The sequence below is a fragment of the Phalacrocorax aristotelis genome, chromosome 1, assembly GCF_949628215.1.
Source record: "Phalacrocorax aristotelis chromosome 1, bGulAri2.1, whole genome shotgun sequence".
Lineage (NCBI taxonomy): Eukaryota > Metazoa > Chordata > Aves > Suliformes > Phalacrocoracidae > Phalacrocorax > Phalacrocorax aristotelis.
In genome coordinates, this window is record NC_134276.1 from 133,010,290 (window position 1) to 133,030,250 (window position 19,961).

Sequence of the window (19,961 nt, forward strand, 5' to 3'; positions counted from 1 at the left end):
TTAGATGGTTACACCAATTTTTAGAAATAGTAAAGTAGAGGTCAAAGGAATTTGACTTGCCTTAGGCAACAAAGCAAGATCAGACCAAGTGAAGAATCCAATTCAGGTCTCTGTGCTCCTGATCACTTATTCAGACTGTTACGAGACACATGGTCTTTTTTTTTTTTCCCAAAAACTGGAGGTGGTAGACTGCTATAATCATAGAATGGTTTGGATTGGAAGGGATCTTTAGAGGTCATCTAGTATGAAATTCTCCCTTGTGTGAAAGTATTTAGCATCACTATATTTTAACTGCTGTTTCCCCCAACATAGTGCCCTCTTGCCATGGAAATATTTGAATTGCAGATCAGGGAACCTCAGATTTTTTGTAAAGGAAATTCTATAACCCAGTTCTGTCCTAAAAGAAGCCACAGCCATGAATTATCTGACTGCCCTCTCCTCTGCAGTTTAAATGGCATGTGATGAAAATAAAGAACAGTAAAGGCCACCATGGGCAGAGCAGGACTCTGGTAACAGATTCCCCTCCCTCCCCAGTTCTCCTCCATATTCCCTGCAGCCAGGACCTACCAGGTGAATTTGTGCGATTCCTGAGTCACACAAGTCTGCACTCCACAAGTCCTAAAGCTGTCTAGAGCTGCCTAAAACTGCCAGATGCAGTTGCTGTATAGATCCTTTCACCTGCTGTCCAGCTACACGGAGTGTAGTGTCATGTAATGGGGAGGGGTCTGCGGTGGAAAGAACCAGTTGTAATGCTCTTTCTCTGAGAAGAAAGGCCACCCCACCTGTAGGCCAGCTTTTCCATGTCACGTGATATCATGGAACCTTTTCCCATTTGCCCAAGCATTGAAAGCGTATCTCTCTCTCTCTTTCATCCCTTGTTTGCTGATGCAGTGGGATTGCAAGAGCATGGGAGCATTTTTCACCTGAGTATCTACAGTGCTGAAATATGTTGAGTGCTGCATGAGAAGCACCTTGCAGTAAATGATCTGATCTGCATCAAGTACAGCCTAGAAACAGGTGGCTGTAATTCAGTGGTCAATTTAAAAACACAACTCTAAGTGCTGTTGTGATTTTACCGCATACAATTCGCAAAGAATGATATAACAGAAGAGAGATTTGCTCCTTTAGTTCCTAAAGACCTCTAAGATCAGAGACCCAGAACAGTGTTACTATATAAGACCAGCGAATGACTGGCAAGGAGATGCTAGAAAGTATGGAGGCATGAAAGGATGTGGATCCTGTTGTTAACACTTCCTCCACGTGCAAAGAAAGCATGCAGTGTACTGGCATTAGAAACAGTTGACCATACAGCCTCTAAAAGGCCTTAGTGTAAAAGAATTTGGAGAGGCATGGGTATCTCAGCTGCTGCTGCCTGCTTGGATGTTAACGCTGTTGTCTTTTTTGCTTAGCTCAACACTGTGGCAGCAGATCGAAGTTTCACAAGCAGAGACATCGAATCGGGTGCCATGCAGCTGAATACAGAAGTGTGCCCCATTGGGAAGCTATCTCGCCGGGGCTTCTACTTGGCTTTCCAGAACTCTGGGGCTTGCGTGGCGATGGTGTCTGTCCGAGTGTACTACAAGACTTGCCCGGAGACAGTGCAGGGCCTGGCCCGCTTTCCAGAGACGTTAGCAGGTTCAGAGGGGCTGACAGAAGTATCCGGGGTCTGCGTGGAGTATGCAGCTGAAGAAGTGGGGTCTCCCCCTAGGATGCACTGCAGCACTGATGGGAAGTGGCTGGTACCAATGGGCCGATGCCTTTGCGCTGTGGGGTTTGAGGAAGTCGATGGGAGCTGCGTAGGTGAGTATGCAGACACTGGCTGTAGGCCATGGGAGAGGTTCCAGGGAGCTAGAGATCAGAGCACCTCTACGCATAAAGTGGGATTAGGGGAGTTAGTGTGGTCTGCCTCTCTCTTGCCTGCCCTCTGTGGCTGCCAGACGTACTTTATACCTTTCTTCCTCTCCTTAGCTTCTATTTTTCAATTGTGATTTTTCTCCTTGTGTCAGGTGTAAGACCGGCACACACCTCTCCACTCCCTCTTGGGCTTCATCCAGAAGCCTTCAGCTCTGGAGCTAGTTTCTGCGAGCTGCAACTGTGTGATTGACACTGACTCACCCAACAACTGGTTCCCAACCCTTAAATGGCAGCCTTGTTCTCCCAGGGCATGGGTTGGACGCATGGAACAGTGCATTTGTCCTGTGACTAGAAAGCTGAGAGCCGGAGGGGGGCAGGTTTCTCCTCTGTATCCCCTTCTGCTTGGGCTGGGATGGCTCTTCTGCCATGGGAAACCATGTAAAGCACATTGCACAACACTGTTGGTGTCCAGCTCATTTCTGAGGAAGAGCAATTAGCAGGCATACGAGTCACCAGAGGACTGAAGCCACAGAGTGAGCCACGGTTGTTGGAGAAAGCAGTACAGGCTCTCCCTTTGCCACAGAAGGGACAAGATCCAGCTTCTTAGAGCAACTTTGTTTGTCAGGGGAGAGGATACATGTTTTGGAGGATATCTGTTACTGCAGGGAGGAAGATAAAAGCACATCTCTGTTCTTGTTGTCAGAGCCATATGGCACAAGGCTAAGGCATATAGAAAAGGGAATCCATGCACTGCTTTCAGGGTCAGGGGGTTCCCTGTCTCTCTGCTTTGTTCTGCCTTTGCTCCACTACAAGTATCTGGTGCCTCTATGAATCCCCACTGCTTGCTGCTCCCTTCGCCTGGGGAGCTGGTGAATGTTGAAGCACACAAGCCTTTCCCTTCTCCAGCAATGTCCTCTCCTTGCACAGCTCAGCCAGTTTTTCCACTTAGGTGCTACAGAGCTCTCCCCGCCCTCCTGAGAGCACTCCCCTGGGAAGGGACAGGGAAGCTGTCATGCCTGGACAAGCCCTGACTGCTATCACAGCACAGGTTCATTCTACATCTGTGCTTTTATCCCACTCCGCCCAAGTACAGCTGCAGCCAGAAGTGTCTTTTGTAGGATTAGTAGGGACTGGGGAGGTCTCCCAGGAGAAGAAGGGAAGAGGGGAAAACCTAGCAGGGGTAGAGAGAGGTACTTCATGTTCAGACCAGTATCTTATTGGAGGATCAGAAGAGAAGGTGAATATAGGTTACCTGCTGGGGGATATCTTGGGGTCCTCTCCCTCAGTGGAGAGGACCAGACATTGTGCAAACAACTGGGAACAATCCAAGTAAAGACTCAGTTCACAGCTTCTACTTTGTCCTCAGAAGATGAAGGACTTCTGCTTCAAACATGTAAAGGGGGACAGGATGAAGACCTTCTGGCAGTGTCTTCTGGTTGAGTTTTGCCTTAAGTAGGAACCAAAGAAAAAAGGAAAGCTGAACTATGACCCTTGTCTCATAACAGAAAGGAAGAGAGCCTGACCTCTGCTACAGGACAGGAGGCAATAGAAAGCCAGAGGCTGAGGTTCTGAACTGGCTCACTCACCCTCTCAGTGAATACCCATCCCTATAAAGCTCTGCTAGGTACATAATGGGTCAGCCATCCCCTGACCCCAGAAAAACTGTGCCTGCCCAGACCATTACATCTCAGCCTCTCATAGTGTTGCAGACTTTGCTGCTGATAAACCCAGAGCTCCGTGATTAACATCCTCAAGTATGTAATTTTCCATGAACACAAAGGCTGGCTGTGCCCCTGGCCTGTGTTCTGGTTCCTTGATGGGCTCTGCAGGGTAGCAGGTAGCTGAGCTCCCTGTCAGCTCAAGTCTGGTGTCTGCAGGCAGCCCAGTGCTTGCTGGCAACCTCCACATGAGCACCTGTAGGAATAACAAATCAAGGGAGGGCCCCAGCCATCCTCTCTACCCTCTGGTGCCTGGCGAGCAGTGCTGAGCAGACCCTTTCCCAGGCCTGTTTTTCCCCATCCTGTTGCCTGGAGTGAGTGCCCAAGGGCGGGGAAACCGGGTGCCGGGGGCAAGAGGGGCTGAGCAGAAGCTGAGACTGCGGGCTGTGCATCTCGCCCGCCGGGTGCACTCCTGGGGAAACCGATGGCAGCCGCTCATCTGCTTCTGCCCGGAGAGCCCAAGGCCTCCAGGGGAGGGAGGCAAGCACGCAGCAATGGGAACCGGGCTCCCCGGCCTGCAGCCCGCCGGGCAGCGCCTCCGCATCCCCTTCATGCGGCAGGCCCGGGCCGCCCCCCGCCGGAGGCTTGCCGCCCCCACCCCCAGACCAGCCGGGAGCTCCGGGGGAGGCTTCGCACCGCCCCCGGAGAGGGCCCAGGCACCGCGGCGGTGGGCCGCGGGGCGCCTCGTCGGTGCTGTGCAGCCACCTGCCGGCCGGTGCCGGCACGGCAGGTGCGTGGGCACTGGTTGCCGCAGCGGGGGAGCCGAGGGGCGGGGCGCCACCACCGCAACGCTTCGGTCAGGCGGCGGCGGCGGGGCGGGTCGTGGCGGCCGGGGCCGGGGGCTTCGCCCTGAGGCGCCGGGGCCGCTCCCTCTCGGGCCCCGGGGGCTCTCCCTTGCTGCGGGGTTGTGCTGTGAGCGCCGCTCCCAGGGCGCCGGTCGGGGCTGGTCTGGGCTTGCGTGGGCCGCCGGGCCGAGGCTGGATGTCCTCATGCCTGCTGCCCGCGGTGACTGGCCCCGCGCTGCGCCCCGTCCCTCCCACCGGGCCCGGGGCTGGGGTCGTGCTGGCGTCCGGGTCGTGCAGGCAGCTGGGTGTCACTGTTCCTGCCTGCACCTCCTGCCCCACTTTAGTGGTCTAGACGTGGCCTCAGGTGATCTGGCCTGGCCTGGCCAGCTGGTGCCTGCCCGGTTACTTCCTGGGTTTGTCCCTTCCCCCAGATGTCCCCTGTGCAGTTCTCTCCCAGCACTCTGACTCCCTGTGTGGCGTGCTGTCTCCCTGCAAGGCAGTGATCCTTCTTGAAGGATCTCAGCATCACCGGTGCCGAGTGAAGTGGAGGCTGGGGACTAGACAGCAGATGTGGACTGTGACCTGGAGTGGCACTGGAGCTTAGGCCTGGGAGAACAGAGGCCTAACAGAGGCTGTCTTAGGGTCGGAGCTAGCTGTTCTTGTGAAGGTCCCCAAACACAAATTTCCCTCATTTATTTTCTGACTTGTCTCAGCCTGATAGTAAGAGGGTGCGTACGTCATCCCATATTTATGGTGGGTAGTATTGTCCAGGGCACATCAGAACCTCTGTGTCACAGAAGTCTGTGGCCCTGCACTTTGTTTTTCATGTTGCTGTCAAGGCTTTCCTGACCCAAACTGATCCAGTGTCAGGAATTTTGAAATATTTTGCTGGAGCAAAGTGGCAGGGGGCCACAAAGCTTTCATCCTCAGTCTGGCATATAGGAGTACTCTCAGTCATGAGCAGCCTAGAGATCAAAGTAACCTTTCTTGCCAGTTTCTGGAGGAGGTGATTTGATGTTGAATGTAAATGGAATCTCTTTGGGCTGGTGACAATCAATGCTTGAACCTTGTAATTCTTTCAGTAGCCTTTGCTGTCATTGACTGCATATTTGTATGATTGTAGCTCAGAATGACAGACTCATTCCTGAGTGGTTCTGTTATTTCCCAAAACTGGAAGGTGCTGGTTGCTCATGCTTCTTGTGATTATTTCTCCTTTTTGTGCTCTTCAGGCTTAACTGCTGCAAATCCTTTTGGCCTGTGTACTGTCATAGTATCTCAAAATGGTTTTGTGATGGTATTACTATGCAACTGATAGGCCAGTTGACATCATCCAATGTTAATGGGACAGTCCAATGACAATCTAGAGAGTACAGCGAGGATATCCTCAACGTACAGTGAGGATAATGACTATTCCTGGAACTGATGGTGACGAGTCTTGTTTGGCCTTTGTTAGTGGAAATTTTTTAGGTCCCTCAGGTGTTCCTCTGTGTGACAGAGTAGGAATGGCTGGATTGCTTTTTTGTCTTCTGGATAAAGGATAATTTCCTATGTTGTGCTGCACCACAGTAAGCCGTTTGTGTCAGGCTCCTGAGCAGACGGCTTTGGGGTGTTCTCTGTTGGGATCTCCTGAGGGATTACAGAGGACATTGTTGCTTTTATAGTGCAATACAAAAAGGGTCATTCCCTCAATGCTCAAGTTAAATGCAAGGCGGTACCTGTTGCAGAAAATCAGTGTATGTGTTCCTCAACCATCTGATTAGTGTTACGTTGTTTGTTTCTTTAGTTTAAGAACATTTGGTAGATTCATTTAGCACAGGCTGGTAAACCATTAAACACACAGTTTACTTCATCCTCTCTCACTCATTTTCTCCCTGCTACACACCTATAGAGGTGAAGCACTGACCTTGTGATAACTGGTAGACAGACCAGTGCTCCTGTAGGTCAAGCTAATCGTAATGCAGCAAAAACAGTGTGTCAGATGTTACACTTAGAGAAAGGTGTGGCTGCTTATTTTTGTAGGACTGGAAATAGAAACCATGTGGCACCTATTCTCTTGCAGTCTGTGCTGACTGTATAACCAGTTCCACTCAGTGCTGTTGGGTGAACTGATAGTTGTCTAAATATTCCCCAGGGCCCTGCTATGTGATGCTCTAGTGCTTGAAATCAGAAAAGATGCTTCTGCTAAAAAGCCCACTGGCTTTCCCATTTGAAGTCAGCAATCAGAGGACTCTGAGGAGTACAAGAACTTGGAGCTAGTATTTACAGCTCTTCTTTATGGTGTGGAAAGCTTGAAGGGCAAACTGGTCTGGGTTTATGTTGAAAGAAGTCTCTGAGGTTGACCAGCTTCTGTTTTCATACAGCATCCTTGAGAAATGAGATCCTGCTCCTTCAGTCTACAAGTCCTATTATAATGTTGATCCTGTTTGAGTTTGCATCTCCTCTCTATCTTCTCTGAGAAGATGCTTGCTCTAGGTGACCTCCAGGGGTCACTTCCAAATGAAATATTTCTGTGAGCTAAGAAGATGGAAGAAAAGCAAGGCCATAAAGGAGTGTTCAAGAAGCAGAACAAAACTGGCAGTTGGTTTCTTGGTCTTGGTTTATTGTTGATCTTATATTGACTTGTTTGTCTCTTCACAGCCTGCCAGCGAGGATTCTACCGTCACTCCCTGGAGACTAAACGCTGCCTGAAGTGCCCCCCCAACAGCTTGTCCAATGAGTCAGGGGCTACGTCTTGTTCCTGCAATGCAGGCTTCTACCGAGCACCTTCGGAGGGCCAGAACATTGCTTGCACCCGTGAGTTGCAGATAGAAAGAAAGAGCAATATCCATACAGACTGGGGGATTAACTTATTGAGAGCAGCCCTACACAGAAGAATTTAGCGATACTGGTGGGTGAAAAATCAGACATGAGCTGGCCACGTGCGCTTGCAGCTCAGAAAGCCAATTGTACCAGACTGCATAAAAAGAAGCATGGGCAGCAGGTCAAGGGAGGGGATTATTTCCTTCTGCTCTCGTGAGACCCCACCTGGAGTACTGCATCCAGCTCTGGGGTCCCCAGTACACAAAATACATGGACCTGTTAAAGTGAGTCCAGAAGAGGGCCACAAAAATGATCAGAGAGCTGGAACAGCTCTCCAAATGAAGAAAGGCTGAGAGAATTGGGGCTGTTCAGCTGGAGAAGAGAAGGCTTCAGGGAGATCGATTGTACTGCAGCCTTTCAGTACTTAAAGAGGGCATGTAAGAAAGATGGAGAAAGACTTCTTACCAGGGCCTGTAGTGACAGGACAAAGGCAATGGTTTTAGACTGAAAGAGTGTAGATTTAGATGGGACATAATGGACGATGTGTTTTACAATGAGGGTGGTGAGACACTGTGGATGCCTCAGGTTTGGACATGTTCGAGGTCAGGTTGGACGGAGCTCTGAGCAAGCTGTTCTAGTGAAAGATGTTCCTGCCCATGGCAAGGGGCTTGGACTAGTAGATCTCTGAAGGTCCCTTCCAGCCCAAATCATTCTGTGATCCTATGAACAAGGAGATGAGAGGAGACACATCGTTGGGAAATGAGGACGAGAGATCAGAGAGGGAGAAGCTGGGGGGACAGAAGGTTCCATTCGAGGTGCATCAGATGGGAAACTGCCACAGTACTTTGGGTATTAACAGCTGGATCTAATACTTTCTTTCATGCTTCTTGTAGGCCCCCCCTCAGCTCCCCGCAATGTCAGCTTCTCCCTTATTGGCACGCAGCTGAGTCTGTGGTGGCAGCCACCCAGCGACCACGGTGGGCGAAAGGACCTCACTTACACAGTCTTCTGTCAGCGCTGCCATTTCCTGTCATGTGAGCCATGTGAGGCTGGTGTTGTATTCTCCCCCAGTGCTTCTGGTCTCACTAAACCTGCTGTGGATGTGGACGGCCTAGAAGCTTATACCAACTACACATTTGCTGTGGAAGCCCAAAATGGTGTCTCAGGAATGGGACCTGCTCCACAGAGAACTGCTCCAGCTCTCTGGGTTGCAGTTGGACATGCAGGTTAGCAAAAGCAGAGAGAAGGTCTTCCTGCTCATCAGGAAAAGGAAGAGAAATCTCTGTGACTATTTAAGCTTTCTCCATCTTCTCCTGTCTGCCACATGTGTTGGTATGGTGTGATGAGGACTCTAAGGTACCTCTGCCTCTGGCATGTAAAGTCCGTCAGTCAAATTCCTTGCAAGTCAAAGCATCAGTAATCAGTACCCACCAAGAGCTATGAATCCACCAAGGACTTATCAGAGGTGAGGAGGATAAAGCCCTCCCTGTCATACACTAGTGTAGTCCAGCCTAAGTATTGTTACCTGTGTGACAGGAAGAACAGGGACTGTGGTATGAAATATTTCCCGTGACTTGGATATTGCAAAAAATCTGACCAAACACAACAGAAACCCTGCTGTAACTGGGGAAGAAAAAAAAAACAAACGCTTTGAAAGCATGGAGAAATTAGGACGTTAAAAACATGCAAGTTCTTGACATATTTCCGTAGCTTAGCTTCAAGCTGGCTAGTTTGGCTGTCCTGTGAATGCTTTCCAGAGTGCTGTGAAATGTGATTATTGAAAAGTGACATCGCAGTGCTCAACAGCTCTTGGTGCTTTCCCCGAGTTCTGATTCAGTGAAAAAATATTACCTTTCTTCCTGATGCTACGCAGGGGCAGTACACTCTGATTTAGAAAAGCAGAGCTACTTTTGGCTCATCTCATCACTTCCTGGTGATGATGAACGATATGGAGAGAACAGGTTTGATTCTTCAGTCCTTGCAGAGTGTTGAGAATTACCGTTTTATTCATGAACAGCATGTATTTGCAGTCAGCTGACAGATTTTGAGCATTGAATTTCACTGTATCCTTATGAAATGGAACTGTATTCATAAATCACATAGGATAGTTGTGTTAATGCTGCTGTAAGAGCATAAAGTCCTAACATTTTTATTTCAAACTGAACACTTTCAGTGCAGTTCTGGATTAAATGTAACTTCCCGGAACACTGATTTTGTTTTGAGGGCCAATAAAAGTTATGCTTTCATTGTTGGGGTAGAAACATACTATTCATGGAAAGCAATTAATTACAACTGGAGAACTCATTTCCCTTTCACCACAGAAGTGAAAGATGAAGGAGTGGCAGTGGCAACGAGACTCAGTTCCAGTTGCGTGGTATGACTAGAGAGGGAAGGACAGAGCTTCTGGTAGAAAGAGGGCTTGGTTTGCATTATGTTCGTATTTCTTCTTGATGTCCTCTGTTCTCTCCCCTGCAGCTCCAGTGACAGTATCCCAGTTTATTCTGACACAAAGAGATGACAGTAGTCTTTCTGTTTCTTGGCTTGCCCCACGGCAGCGCAGCCGGACCTCAGTGGAGTATGAGGTCATGTTCTTTGAGAAGGTGAGGCCTGCCTTATTTGTTCTTCCTCCTTTTATCCAAAGGGGTGGAAGTGTCCTCATTGTGCAGTGTGTATTTGTTACTTGGCTCTGTTTGATTTCTGCAGGGAGAAGAGGCACGTTATACAGTGAAGCACCTTATTGAGCCAAATGTCACTCTGACAGACCTGCAGCCAGACACAGCCTACCTGCTTCGTGTTAGATCCATCACACCACTGGGGCCTGGACCCTATTCCCCAGAGCAGGAATTCCGCACCCTTCCACCAGGTAAAGGACAACCACTGGTATCTCATTTGGGAGAAACTCACTTCTCCATCAGATTGTATATTCACATGGTACATGGATCTCTGTGCGTGTTCTACTAGCTGTAAGGCACAGACACAACACTCCTGAGTTTCTTGTCACCAGGGCCAAGCCTGTTGCTTTGTAAAAATGTAGAACAAGGAGGCATTTATTGTTTCTTTGCATACATATAAAATCCACTTGTACTTTCCTGTTCAGAACTGATCAGTCTCGGGTTTGTGTGTTGTGCTGGCAAATTGCTTACCAGCTCTTCATCAAGTTCTCCTGAAGGACATTTTGATTCTTGCTAATGTTTCTAAGTTTGAATGTTAGCAAAATAATTACCATATGCCTCCTTTTGTGTGAAATTTACTAGTGAAAAGGAGAACTTAAAGGGCCTCACCACTATTTTTTCCCAGCTTATAATTTCCACTGTATGTAGTCTAGCCCCTGAATGTAACTCTGCCCAAAAAGATGGTATGTGCCACTGAGAAAAGTTCTCCACCAAGGCATGAAGTGTAGAAGGCCAAGCTATTGAGGCTACAAGGAAGACCTTTCTCCTACGTCAAAGAACATTTCATACAGGCCTCACAACCAACGTCATCTTTCCCTGGGTTATCCAGAGACTTCCCCTTTATAAAAATTTTTCTGTAAGGGAGTTTGCTTTCTTTTCATTCCACCCATTCACAGATCCTCCTATTGACCCTATGGATAATTTTAGAAATACATCTGTTGAAATGGTGCCTTTGAAAGGCTAGTTTTATTGTAATTAAATAAGGACAGAGAAGAAAGCAAAGGCATAGCTTAATGTAACTAAGTAGTTAAGTTAATTGTGCAAAAGCTGATACGGAGTTGTGATACCACGATTAGAATGTCATTTAAAGATTGGGCCTTTTTTGGCACCAGGAGCTTTTGGTAAAATTTTCATGAATTCGCAGTGCCGAATGATGACATAAATGATCTTTAACCAATAGAATAATGTACAACAAAGGTTCTGTAGAAAATAAGTAAGCTAACATGTACCTTAGATTGTTTTAATTATAAAAGGGCATGTTAGAAAATACTTTCAAGATTATGCTTTTTTTTAATATAAAAGTTGATCACCTCATCATGCCAAGACTAAGGTATTTTTAATATTAAAGGGATTAAAAAGAAGTGCCAGCAAGGTTTTGTTTGGTGAGAGTTCTTCTTTGATAATACTAGAAGCATTGTTTAGCTGTAATGGCCCAGGGATATTAGTGGAACAAGCTTTGCAGGGAGAGGCAATTTTTTAAAATCTGAATTTCAGAATGTAGATCCCTTAATTTCCTGCAAAAGTACTATGTACCTAAAAGCTTGTCCATTTTATTGATAAAAGGTATTATTTCACCTTCCAAATCTTGCCTTTTTGGTTTTAACAATAAAGAACATTAGCTCTGCCTCTTTATTTCTGCTTAACTGAGCTGGTGATTTTTAATAATTTTAGTGGGATGAGTCTTCATCAAATTGAGCAAGAATTACAAATGTTAGTTAGGCTTTACAGATGCTGACCATTGGACTGGATGTTAGAAAACACCTCCAGACACAGTTGTCTGTGTCACACAAGCTATTCCTTACTTTAAAATCTGCTAATTTATTGAAACAATTTTTTTAGGAATTTCTTTCTTCTGGATGTTTTTAGGGAAAATATTAATGTACTTTTATTTTTTAAATAGTTTTTTAAGTTATGGGAAATAAAGTTTAAAAACACATACTTCACCAACAGAGATCATTTAGCATTTCCTCTGATGTATTCGAATACACTGTATGGAAATGGATGGCTTTAGTTGGAGAATCTAGAAGGAAGAAGACAGCTTGTATTATGTGAATGCTGCCTGAATGGTAGCCAATCACAAAATGAAACCACATGATGCTTAGTTTTGAGAAAGCAGGAATATGATCTTGGATTGCAAGTTCATAAATCAGTATGTGCTAGTTTCAAAAGTCCTAAGCAGATAGTGGTTTCTGTCAAGGTAATTAGGCAAAGGAATTTGAAGGAATATTGATGGAAGGGGAGGAAGAAATTAATTTCATGAACAAGAAGAGAGTCAAGTTAGACTGCTGAGAAAAAGCATGTCTTTGCTGTGCCATAGTCTAAATCAGCTACTGAACAGGAAGAAAGGTCTGATCTGAAAGAGTAGCTGGAGAGGATTGGGAGGGAAGGAACAGCTCCTTCATTTCTGAAAGTGTCATGGAATTTATTGGGAGTTATATCAGAATATGTTGTCAGAATAAATCAGGCATAGGGATAAATTACTCAACTAGAAGACTAAGATTGTAGATAAGAATCAAGAAGATACCCACCAGAAGGTGCTCTATGCACATGAATAACAATGCAATAGGACTCAATTCTGGGCTCTGCTGCCTGGAAGACAAATGGCCATAGCTTACCTAATACCATTGGCTGGTAGAAGCTGGTTGCTACATTCCAGACAAACAGTTCTTGGTCTTTTAAATGATATGGCCTTTCTCTTTGTTTCTGCAGACACGGGAGCTCTGTCTGGTGGAGTCATAGTCTCTATTATCTTTGGAGTTCTACTATTTGTTGGGCTGCTTGTGGGACTTCTCATCTTCCGGCGAAAGTGAGTGTTGATTTTTGGTATTGAAAAAGATAGACATGTAGGAATAGCTGAGCTACGGGAGCTTGAGAAAGGGAGGGAGGCCCTGATTCCTCAAAGGATATTGGATAGGTAGAGGTTAGTTAGAGAGGAAAGAGTAAGACCAGTGTGCTGCGGTAAGATGGAATGAGTCTCAGTAAGTAATTTCGATTAGCAGGATTGGAGGGATTGATATGTCTGTAGGATAATGTTTGCTGCTGAGGACAGAGGAAAATGTGGTGATTCATCAGTTTTGTTATAATCCAGCACTATCATACTGTTATCATGACAGATGAATAAAAATGTTATGGTACAATCATTTCTATAGCTGCTGATCAGTTAAGTGGGCAGTACGCATCTCCAGTCATTTCAAACCATTTTCCATATACCATTACTTTAGTAGTCCTCTACCCAGATACAAAATTTTACTTTCTTTCTAAATGTCTATAAGGCTGCTATTGTTTGGTTTTAACAAGATCAGGTTCAGTACTGGAAGTGTACAGAAAACAAAATAAATAGAAATTAATCTATAATTTACAAGCATCAAGTAAGTGAAGCGTCACATTTTCTTGCTAGCTGTACTCTACTGAGTAGGTGCAGTGTCTGGTTTCTCTTTTTCTGTGTTACCCTGAACTCTGTCCCTGACCAACTAGGGCAGACACCCTGGAAGTCTTGCTTTTATCTTTGCTATCTGCTGACCATTTTATTCTCATGACTGCTTCTTATGTTCCAGGCAGGCTCGTCAGAGACAAGCACGGCCAGATTACAATACTTCAGGCTTTGATCGAGGTGAGCTTCAAAGGGGTAGTAGAACAAGGGAGAAGCCTGGGATGGGTTGGAAGGAATGAAAAGAAACAGTAGTTTCAAACCAGACGCTGGCATGTATTTTCTGATGTAATTTGTCTCTTCCCATAATAACTCTAGTCTTCAACGAATGTTTGATAGGTTTGTTTACTGCCATTGACAGAATCCCATAGATTCACCTCTGCTTCTGTAGCTTTGCCCTGCAAAGCTTGTCCAAAATGTTGGCAGAATGATTTGCTCTTTTGTTTCCCTTTACCATAGAGAAAGTCTGGTTGAAGCCCTATGTAGACCTTCAACCGTATGATGACCCCAGCAGAGGGGTGCTGGAATTCACTAAGGAACTGGATGTCTCTTCTGTCACTATGGAGAATGTGATTGGAGAGGGTGAGTTACTTGTTGCTTTTCCTATCTTTCAGTTCCCCCCCACCGTTATTTTGCTACCTGTTCCTGAGTTCATCTGTGACCTTTTGCCTCTGGTTGTACTCAGGGGAGTTTGGGGAGGTCTATCGTGGGTCCCTGCGGCTCCCAGGGAAAGAACGTATTGTGGTGGCCATCAAGACCCTGAAGCCAACATATTCAGACTCACAGTGGTGGAACTTTCTGCGTGAAGCAACAATTATGGGGCAATTCAATCACCCGAACATTGTGCGTCTGGAAGGAGTTGTCACCAAAAGTAAGCACGTGTGGGAGAGAGTTCTGGAATGAAAGCAAAAACTGGCACATTTCTTAGGCTTTTCTTAGAGAGGATGCTGTCAGAGAGGCTGTGCTGACAGAAGACAGGCATTGTCTTGTTAGCCTATGGCAGAGAATGAAGAAGGGAGGAGAGGTATGGATTTCCAACAGAGTCATGAGGCAATGTTAGGAGAGGTCTTGGGTTGGTGAGTGGATGAGAGGTTGGGATAATGTAAGAGATGCTGTAAGGTTGTATATGTGACACAAGGAGGAATACAAAGGTGTTGGGGGAGGTCAAAGGAGAAACAGTCAGCCAACCGTGCCAGTGCAGTGGGGTGTTGGCTGGGGTTCGATATGGTTCTCTGTGTTGGGGCAGTATGGAGCATACTGAAAGGCAAGATTAGGAGAATTGCAAAAAGGCTGACACCTTCTTGTCTTCCTCAAGGGAGGCCAATGATGATCATCACCGAGTATATGGAGAATGGAGCGCTGGATACTTTTCTCCGGGTGAGAGACTCCAGTCTGTAATAGATTTGTGTACTGCTGGAACTTGCACTTGAACTGGATTTAGGACCCTAAAGGAAGACTAGAACAAAGATCCAGACATCCACTTACTTTCTGCTTACTAAAATTTCCAATCTCACCAGTTGAAGCTTTTGCCATCCAGTTTGCTCAGTGTCCAGAGTGCTGCCTTTGGTAGTTGAAGTGCAGGTGCCTAATGATAACTCTGAAGACCACCACCAGTCCCTTAGTGAGAACCTGTTGGGTCCTTTGGGCTGCAGCATTGCCTTTTTTGCTTGTTCACCAATGCCCACTTTTGCAAGTTGATAAGGCCAGTAACTAGAAACCAGGCAGATTGACCAGGATCTTCTTTCACTTCTTTTTCCATGCAGGAGAATGAGGAAAAATTTAGCCCTGTGCAGCTTGTGAGCATGCTGCAGGGAATAGCCTCTGGCATGACCTACCTTTCAGAACACAACTATGTCCACCGGGATTTGGCCGCTCGCAACATCCTGGTAACACGCAGTCTTCAGTGCAAGGTGTCCGACTTTGGCCTCTCCCGAGTATTGGAGAATGATGCAGAGGGAACCTATGAAACCAAGGTAATGCAAAAGCAATCTCTCTGTCTTGTAAATGAACTGTAGTCTCAGGGGGATTGGGATTCTGCCAGGTAAGTATGGCAGAATTTCTTCAAAATAGGGAACACCAGGCCAGGAGAAGTTTTGGATGGAAAATCTCTGAGGACAACCCATAATAAAACTGCAAGTCACAGTGTGGATGATTCAGAAGGTGGTGCTTTTTTGTCTGGAGTCCATGTTGATTTTGCTTGCTAAGAGATTCAGAGGGACTCTGGTTTTGAATTGAGAAGCAAAATAAGAGGTCTGATCTTCTGGACTCAGTGAACTAAATCTGGCTTTGAAGTTAGCCCTCCTGTGATCAGGGTTTTGGACTAGAGACATCTACAAGTCCCCTTCAATGAAAGTTCCAGTGATTCTAATGTCTGGTGTAATTCAAAGTAGGGCTGTGGCTGGTCTCAGGCTCTTGGTCCTACAGTAGTGGTTTTGTGTAGCATTCAACTGAACAGAGGGCTTAAACTCATCCACTTTGCAAGAATGTTTCTGTGCTTTAGAGGAGTTCCCCTGGGGGTGGTTACACATCACTTCAAGTGAAGTGGGCCCAGGCCTTGAAGCACTGTGTAAGCTCTTTGCATGAAAGCAGGGGAGAAACACAGCTCGATACATGCCTGATACACTATGTCTCTGGTCTTTCACAGGGTGGTAAGATTCCCATCCGATGGACAGCCCCAGAGGCCATTGCTCATCGGATCTTCACCTCAGCCAGTGATGTCTGGAGCTTTGGAATTGTCATGTGGGAGGTGCTGTCATTTGGCGACAAGCCATATGGGGGAATGACCAATCAAGAGGTAACAGACACTGAGATCAAATGCCAAATTAAAAAAAATAAACAAGGCATGTAGGCCCAAATTTTGTATATCTCCCTCGGCCTGTGGTCTTGACATTCTTTTGACCACATAACTACTATGTCTGCCTCCCTACTGAAAATCAATGCAACCAAGTTAAGGGCAATAAGCGTTTGGGCTTCTGAAACATGTTCAGTTGTCAACAGCCATGAGCCAAAGTAAAGACCGGTTAAATCAGCCATGGTCTTTTGGTCTGGAGATGTTCTTTGTTGGTTTCTTTCTCTCCTTCCTCTGGCTCTGGAGTATTATGTCTGGTCTTATACTCATTCTGGGTTCAGCACACCTGTGAGGTTAGCACATGCTGTTGAGATTTTTCCTGAGTCTGGTTTCCCTTTTCTCATCGGGCCTGTGCCAGGATCATTTAGTCCTCACTTTTCATGAACATGTGCCCTGAATGGCAAATGGGAGCTAGGCTAATAAAGGATTGAAAGTAGCTGCATATGCCAGGTCACTTTTTGACATCCCTTTGGTGTCCTGATCCTCTGCTATGCTGCCCGAACCCTACTTTATACACATGTAGTCTGCTTCAACCCCTCCCTGACTGCACACTGTGCAAAATGGCGAACTGCCTGCTCCCAGCCCCACAGAGGTCTCTGCTCCTCTTCCGCATTCTCTGCTCTTGGCCAGATTTCTGTCTTCTGCACAGGTGATGAAAAGCTTAGAGGATGGGTACCGGCTCCCCCCACCTGTGGACTGTCCATCTATCCTCTACGAGCTCATGAAGAGCTGTTGGTCACATGATCGGATGAGGAGGCCTCATTTTCAGGAAATCCGTGCACAGCTGCAACATTTTGTCTCAAGTCCCCAGCTACTCTGGCCTGTTGCAGACTTTGATCCCAGGTAAACAGGCTATCACTGGAGGAGGAGAGGCTAACTGGGAGATTTTCACCTCCCTGTCTCCAGCAGGAAGAGAGGTTCTTTCCCTTTTCTTTCCCCGTTCTTCCCCTGTGCAGTGCAGGCTGGCATGAGTCACCTCAAATACTCTGTGTGCAGAAGTTAGTAATTATCTCTCTCTCATGGTGACAGAGGCCATAGCCATTGGCCTGGGCAGTCTGACCTCACTGTGCAGAGAGCAGATAAGTTGGCCTAGATCTGGCAGAAGGTGCTTGCCCTTTAGCTACTGTCTCATTGTACTGGCCATTTAAGGTAGCTGCCTGGCTAATAAGGGTTTTATCTGTCCTTAGGGTAACGCTCCGGCTCCCCAGCTGCAGTGGATCTGATGGGATCCCCTATCGATCTATCCCTGAGTGGCTGGAATCCATTCGCATGAAGCGCTACATCTCCAACTTTCGCACTGCTGGCCTGGACACCATGGAGTCCATTCTGGAGCTCACTGCTGAGTAAGGGCAGGCTAAGCTCCCACAAGGCACCCCAGGCAATGCTACAAATAGCCGTGTCTGTCCCTGTGCTATCTGAAGAGGCACTGATATTTACTTCGAAGGCTTCTCTCCATCCTTCTCTACATAGTTAAGTGGAAGTGGCCTGGCTTCTTTCCCTAAAAGGGAAGAATCAGCTCAGAAGAACTAGGATCTGTGAAAACTGTGCTAATAATTCCCTGACTGTCTATGCTTGAGGCTCTTCAGGGGCCTGAGCTGCTCTGAACTCACACCAGACACAAATAGCAAGGGGAAACAATAGGTAGCAGACAGCTCTCTAACCTGCCCCCCTCCCCACCCTTGAAGGACTTTATAGGAGAATTTTCTTGCCTTGAACTCCAGGTGGGCTAGTGATATTCCTCCTGCATCAACCAGGCACTGTTCTGTCATAAAGCAAAGTCCTGGGCTCCATAGAAAGACTCGGGTCAGATGCTTTACCAACACAGGCATGTTCTGTTGTAGGGTTGGGGTTGTATAGCCAGTTCCAGAGCAGTTACATAAAACAAATGAGCAGGCACAGTGCAGGGACAGACCTGCTAAGGACTTGAGACATGGCCCATATCACAAGCTGATGTGGCCACAGTCCTGATTTAATGGGAGCATAGGCCTAGTCACAAGGTGGAAGAAGCTAGTTGACTGGGTGGGCAGAGGTAGCCAGGGAAGGGCAGGAACATCTAGAAGTTTCTTCCCTCTAGAGGAGGGTGGGTGTAGTAGGTGGCACTGAGGGAAAGGAAGCTTTCTGAACTAATGCTTGGTAATTGTTTCTGCCCCTACCCACATCCCAGTCCCCAAGGAACAAGAACAGCGACTAATTTTTTCCTTTCTTTTCCCGTTTCCTTCAGGGACTTGAAACAGATGGGAGTGTCACTTCCAGGCCACCAGAAGAGGATACTGTGTAGCATCCAAGGCTTTAAGGAGTGATCAGTCGTTGGTCTCTTAAGCTTGTCAAATGCCCATTCTTACCAGATATCACTTGGAATCATTCCTATGGCAATTGTTTCCAAATGAGTGACTGGGACAAGCAAAACAAACCAGAACTGAAAAGGCTCATGAGGCAACACCACCTGCTCTCATTTCTGTTCCCCCTTGCCTTAGCTCTGCAGCAGCCATCAATAGGTTTCAGAGCACTGGTCTTAGAAACTGTTGTCATCCCTGTCTTCTGTAGTCCATTCTGTGCAGCACTAAGTAATCACTGTTGTCCGCATACTGGAGTTTCAGACACTCAGTATATCACATGGAAACATAAGGATATGTACAAAGCAGGCTGGGGACGGTTGATAATGTTTTAAGATTGGAGATGAGATTTCAGATAGATTAGGACCTTCAGGGAACATGCACAAGGACACAGACATGTAGAGATCCCGGCATACATCCCTTCTCATTTCAGCAGCCTTCTGACTTCCTTATATTACAACAGGAACAAACTATTCAGTCTTTCACAAGACTGCTGGTAAGGGATATATTTTTTAAAATTCAGCTATTCTTGCCTTAAACACCAGCTCATGGTGTACTTCTTTCTTTGGAGAAGTTGCGAGTAGCAGCACACCCGGTTGTAACTTGTGTGATCATGTAATCTCAGCATGTTGCTGTTTTGCACATGCACACATCAGTGGGGAGACTTACCTCTCTCCAACCTGCTTAATACCTTTACTTGTGCCATGGGCACAAAACCCTCTAGATAACCATTTTTCTCTGCCCCTTTTTAAAAGAGAGAATAGTCTTGTTTGGCTGGATAGGGTATTTGTAACAGAAAATTGTGTAGGTGGTCTGTCTTATTCCTTCTCTGTGGAGGAAATATTATTTATAAGAGCTCAAGACAATTATAGACTGTAAATAATATTTTGTAAATAAACCTGTAGCAGAGCAGGCTGTGTTGGAGTTCTTTGGCTTATTTCAAATATGATTAGGACCTTTACTGTAGCATATATTATAAGTTCTAGCAAGGTCCTTACATACATGTTTAGTTGTTTCAGCCAATGGCCTTTGTCCATTTAATTGCAGTTTCAATGTGGAAATGCAGATGCATTAGGATTAAAGACTACATATGCAGCTGGTCACTTCAGACTTTTTTCTCTAAACCCATTTACAGCTGTATCCATCCATTAGCCAAGTCCATCTTTACTCCTAAACCATGAGAAGCATTAGAAGCTACTGCTGTAGTTTGATGAAATATATATAAGTAGTACCACCTTCTGCAGAATAGGCTGTCCTGTTCTGTGGGAGTGGGGGGGCAGGAAGTCTCACGCTGATAATCCTGACTTTATTCTACCTGGGAAGAGTAGCCACCTCAAGATTTATTTTTCAGTGCTTAAGTCTAGGTAGGTGAAGAAGGTCAGTGTTAGCCATTCAGCAGTCAGTTACTTGCTGTAGATGGCTATCAGTGTTTCCACAATTGTATAATGCTCAAAATTCTTAAGGCTATGAATTAGCACTCCTGCTCCTGGGAAGGTCTTGCTTAACCATAAATGACAGAAGGGTT

At 46.4% G+C, this 19,961-nt stretch overlaps 1 protein-coding gene across 2 annotated transcripts in view; it reads left to right on the forward strand.

Annotated features, from left to right (window-relative positions):
• The window catches only part of EPHA1 (EPH receptor A1), a 33,732-nt gene extending 14,384 nt beyond the window's left edge, over positions 1 to 19,348 (forward strand). Inside the window, exons 4-18 of one of the 2 annotated variants that reach the window (XM_075108860.1) lie at positions 1,410 to 1,800; positions 6,995 to 7,150; positions 8,050 to 8,382; positions 9,632 to 9,756; positions 9,860 to 10,019; positions 12,538 to 12,634; positions 13,383 to 13,438; positions 13,715 to 13,837; positions 13,941 to 14,126; positions 14,571 to 14,632; positions 15,019 to 15,228; positions 15,900 to 16,049; positions 16,753 to 16,946; positions 17,291 to 17,446; positions 18,325 to 19,348. In XM_075108860.1, the coding sequence (XP_074964961.1) occupies positions 1,410 to 1,800; positions 6,995 to 7,150; positions 8,050 to 8,382; positions 9,632 to 9,756; positions 9,860 to 10,019; positions 12,538 to 12,634; positions 13,383 to 13,438; positions 13,715 to 13,837; positions 13,941 to 14,126; positions 14,571 to 14,632; positions 15,019 to 15,228; positions 15,900 to 16,049; positions 16,753 to 16,946; positions 17,291 to 17,446; positions 18,325 to 18,403 (2,478 nt within the window). In that variant the 3' untranslated portion in view covers positions 18,404 to 19,348. The remainder of the gene's footprint in view (positions 1 to 1,409; positions 1,801 to 6,994; positions 7,151 to 8,049; positions 8,383 to 9,631; positions 9,757 to 9,859; positions 10,020 to 12,537; positions 12,635 to 13,382; positions 13,439 to 13,714; positions 13,838 to 13,940; positions 14,127 to 14,570; positions 14,633 to 15,018; positions 15,229 to 15,899; positions 16,050 to 16,752; positions 16,947 to 17,290; positions 17,447 to 18,324) is intronic. The other variant, XM_075108866.1, reaches the window with a different exon arrangement.
• The last annotated feature ends 613 nt before the right edge of the window (positions 19,349 to 19,961 follow it).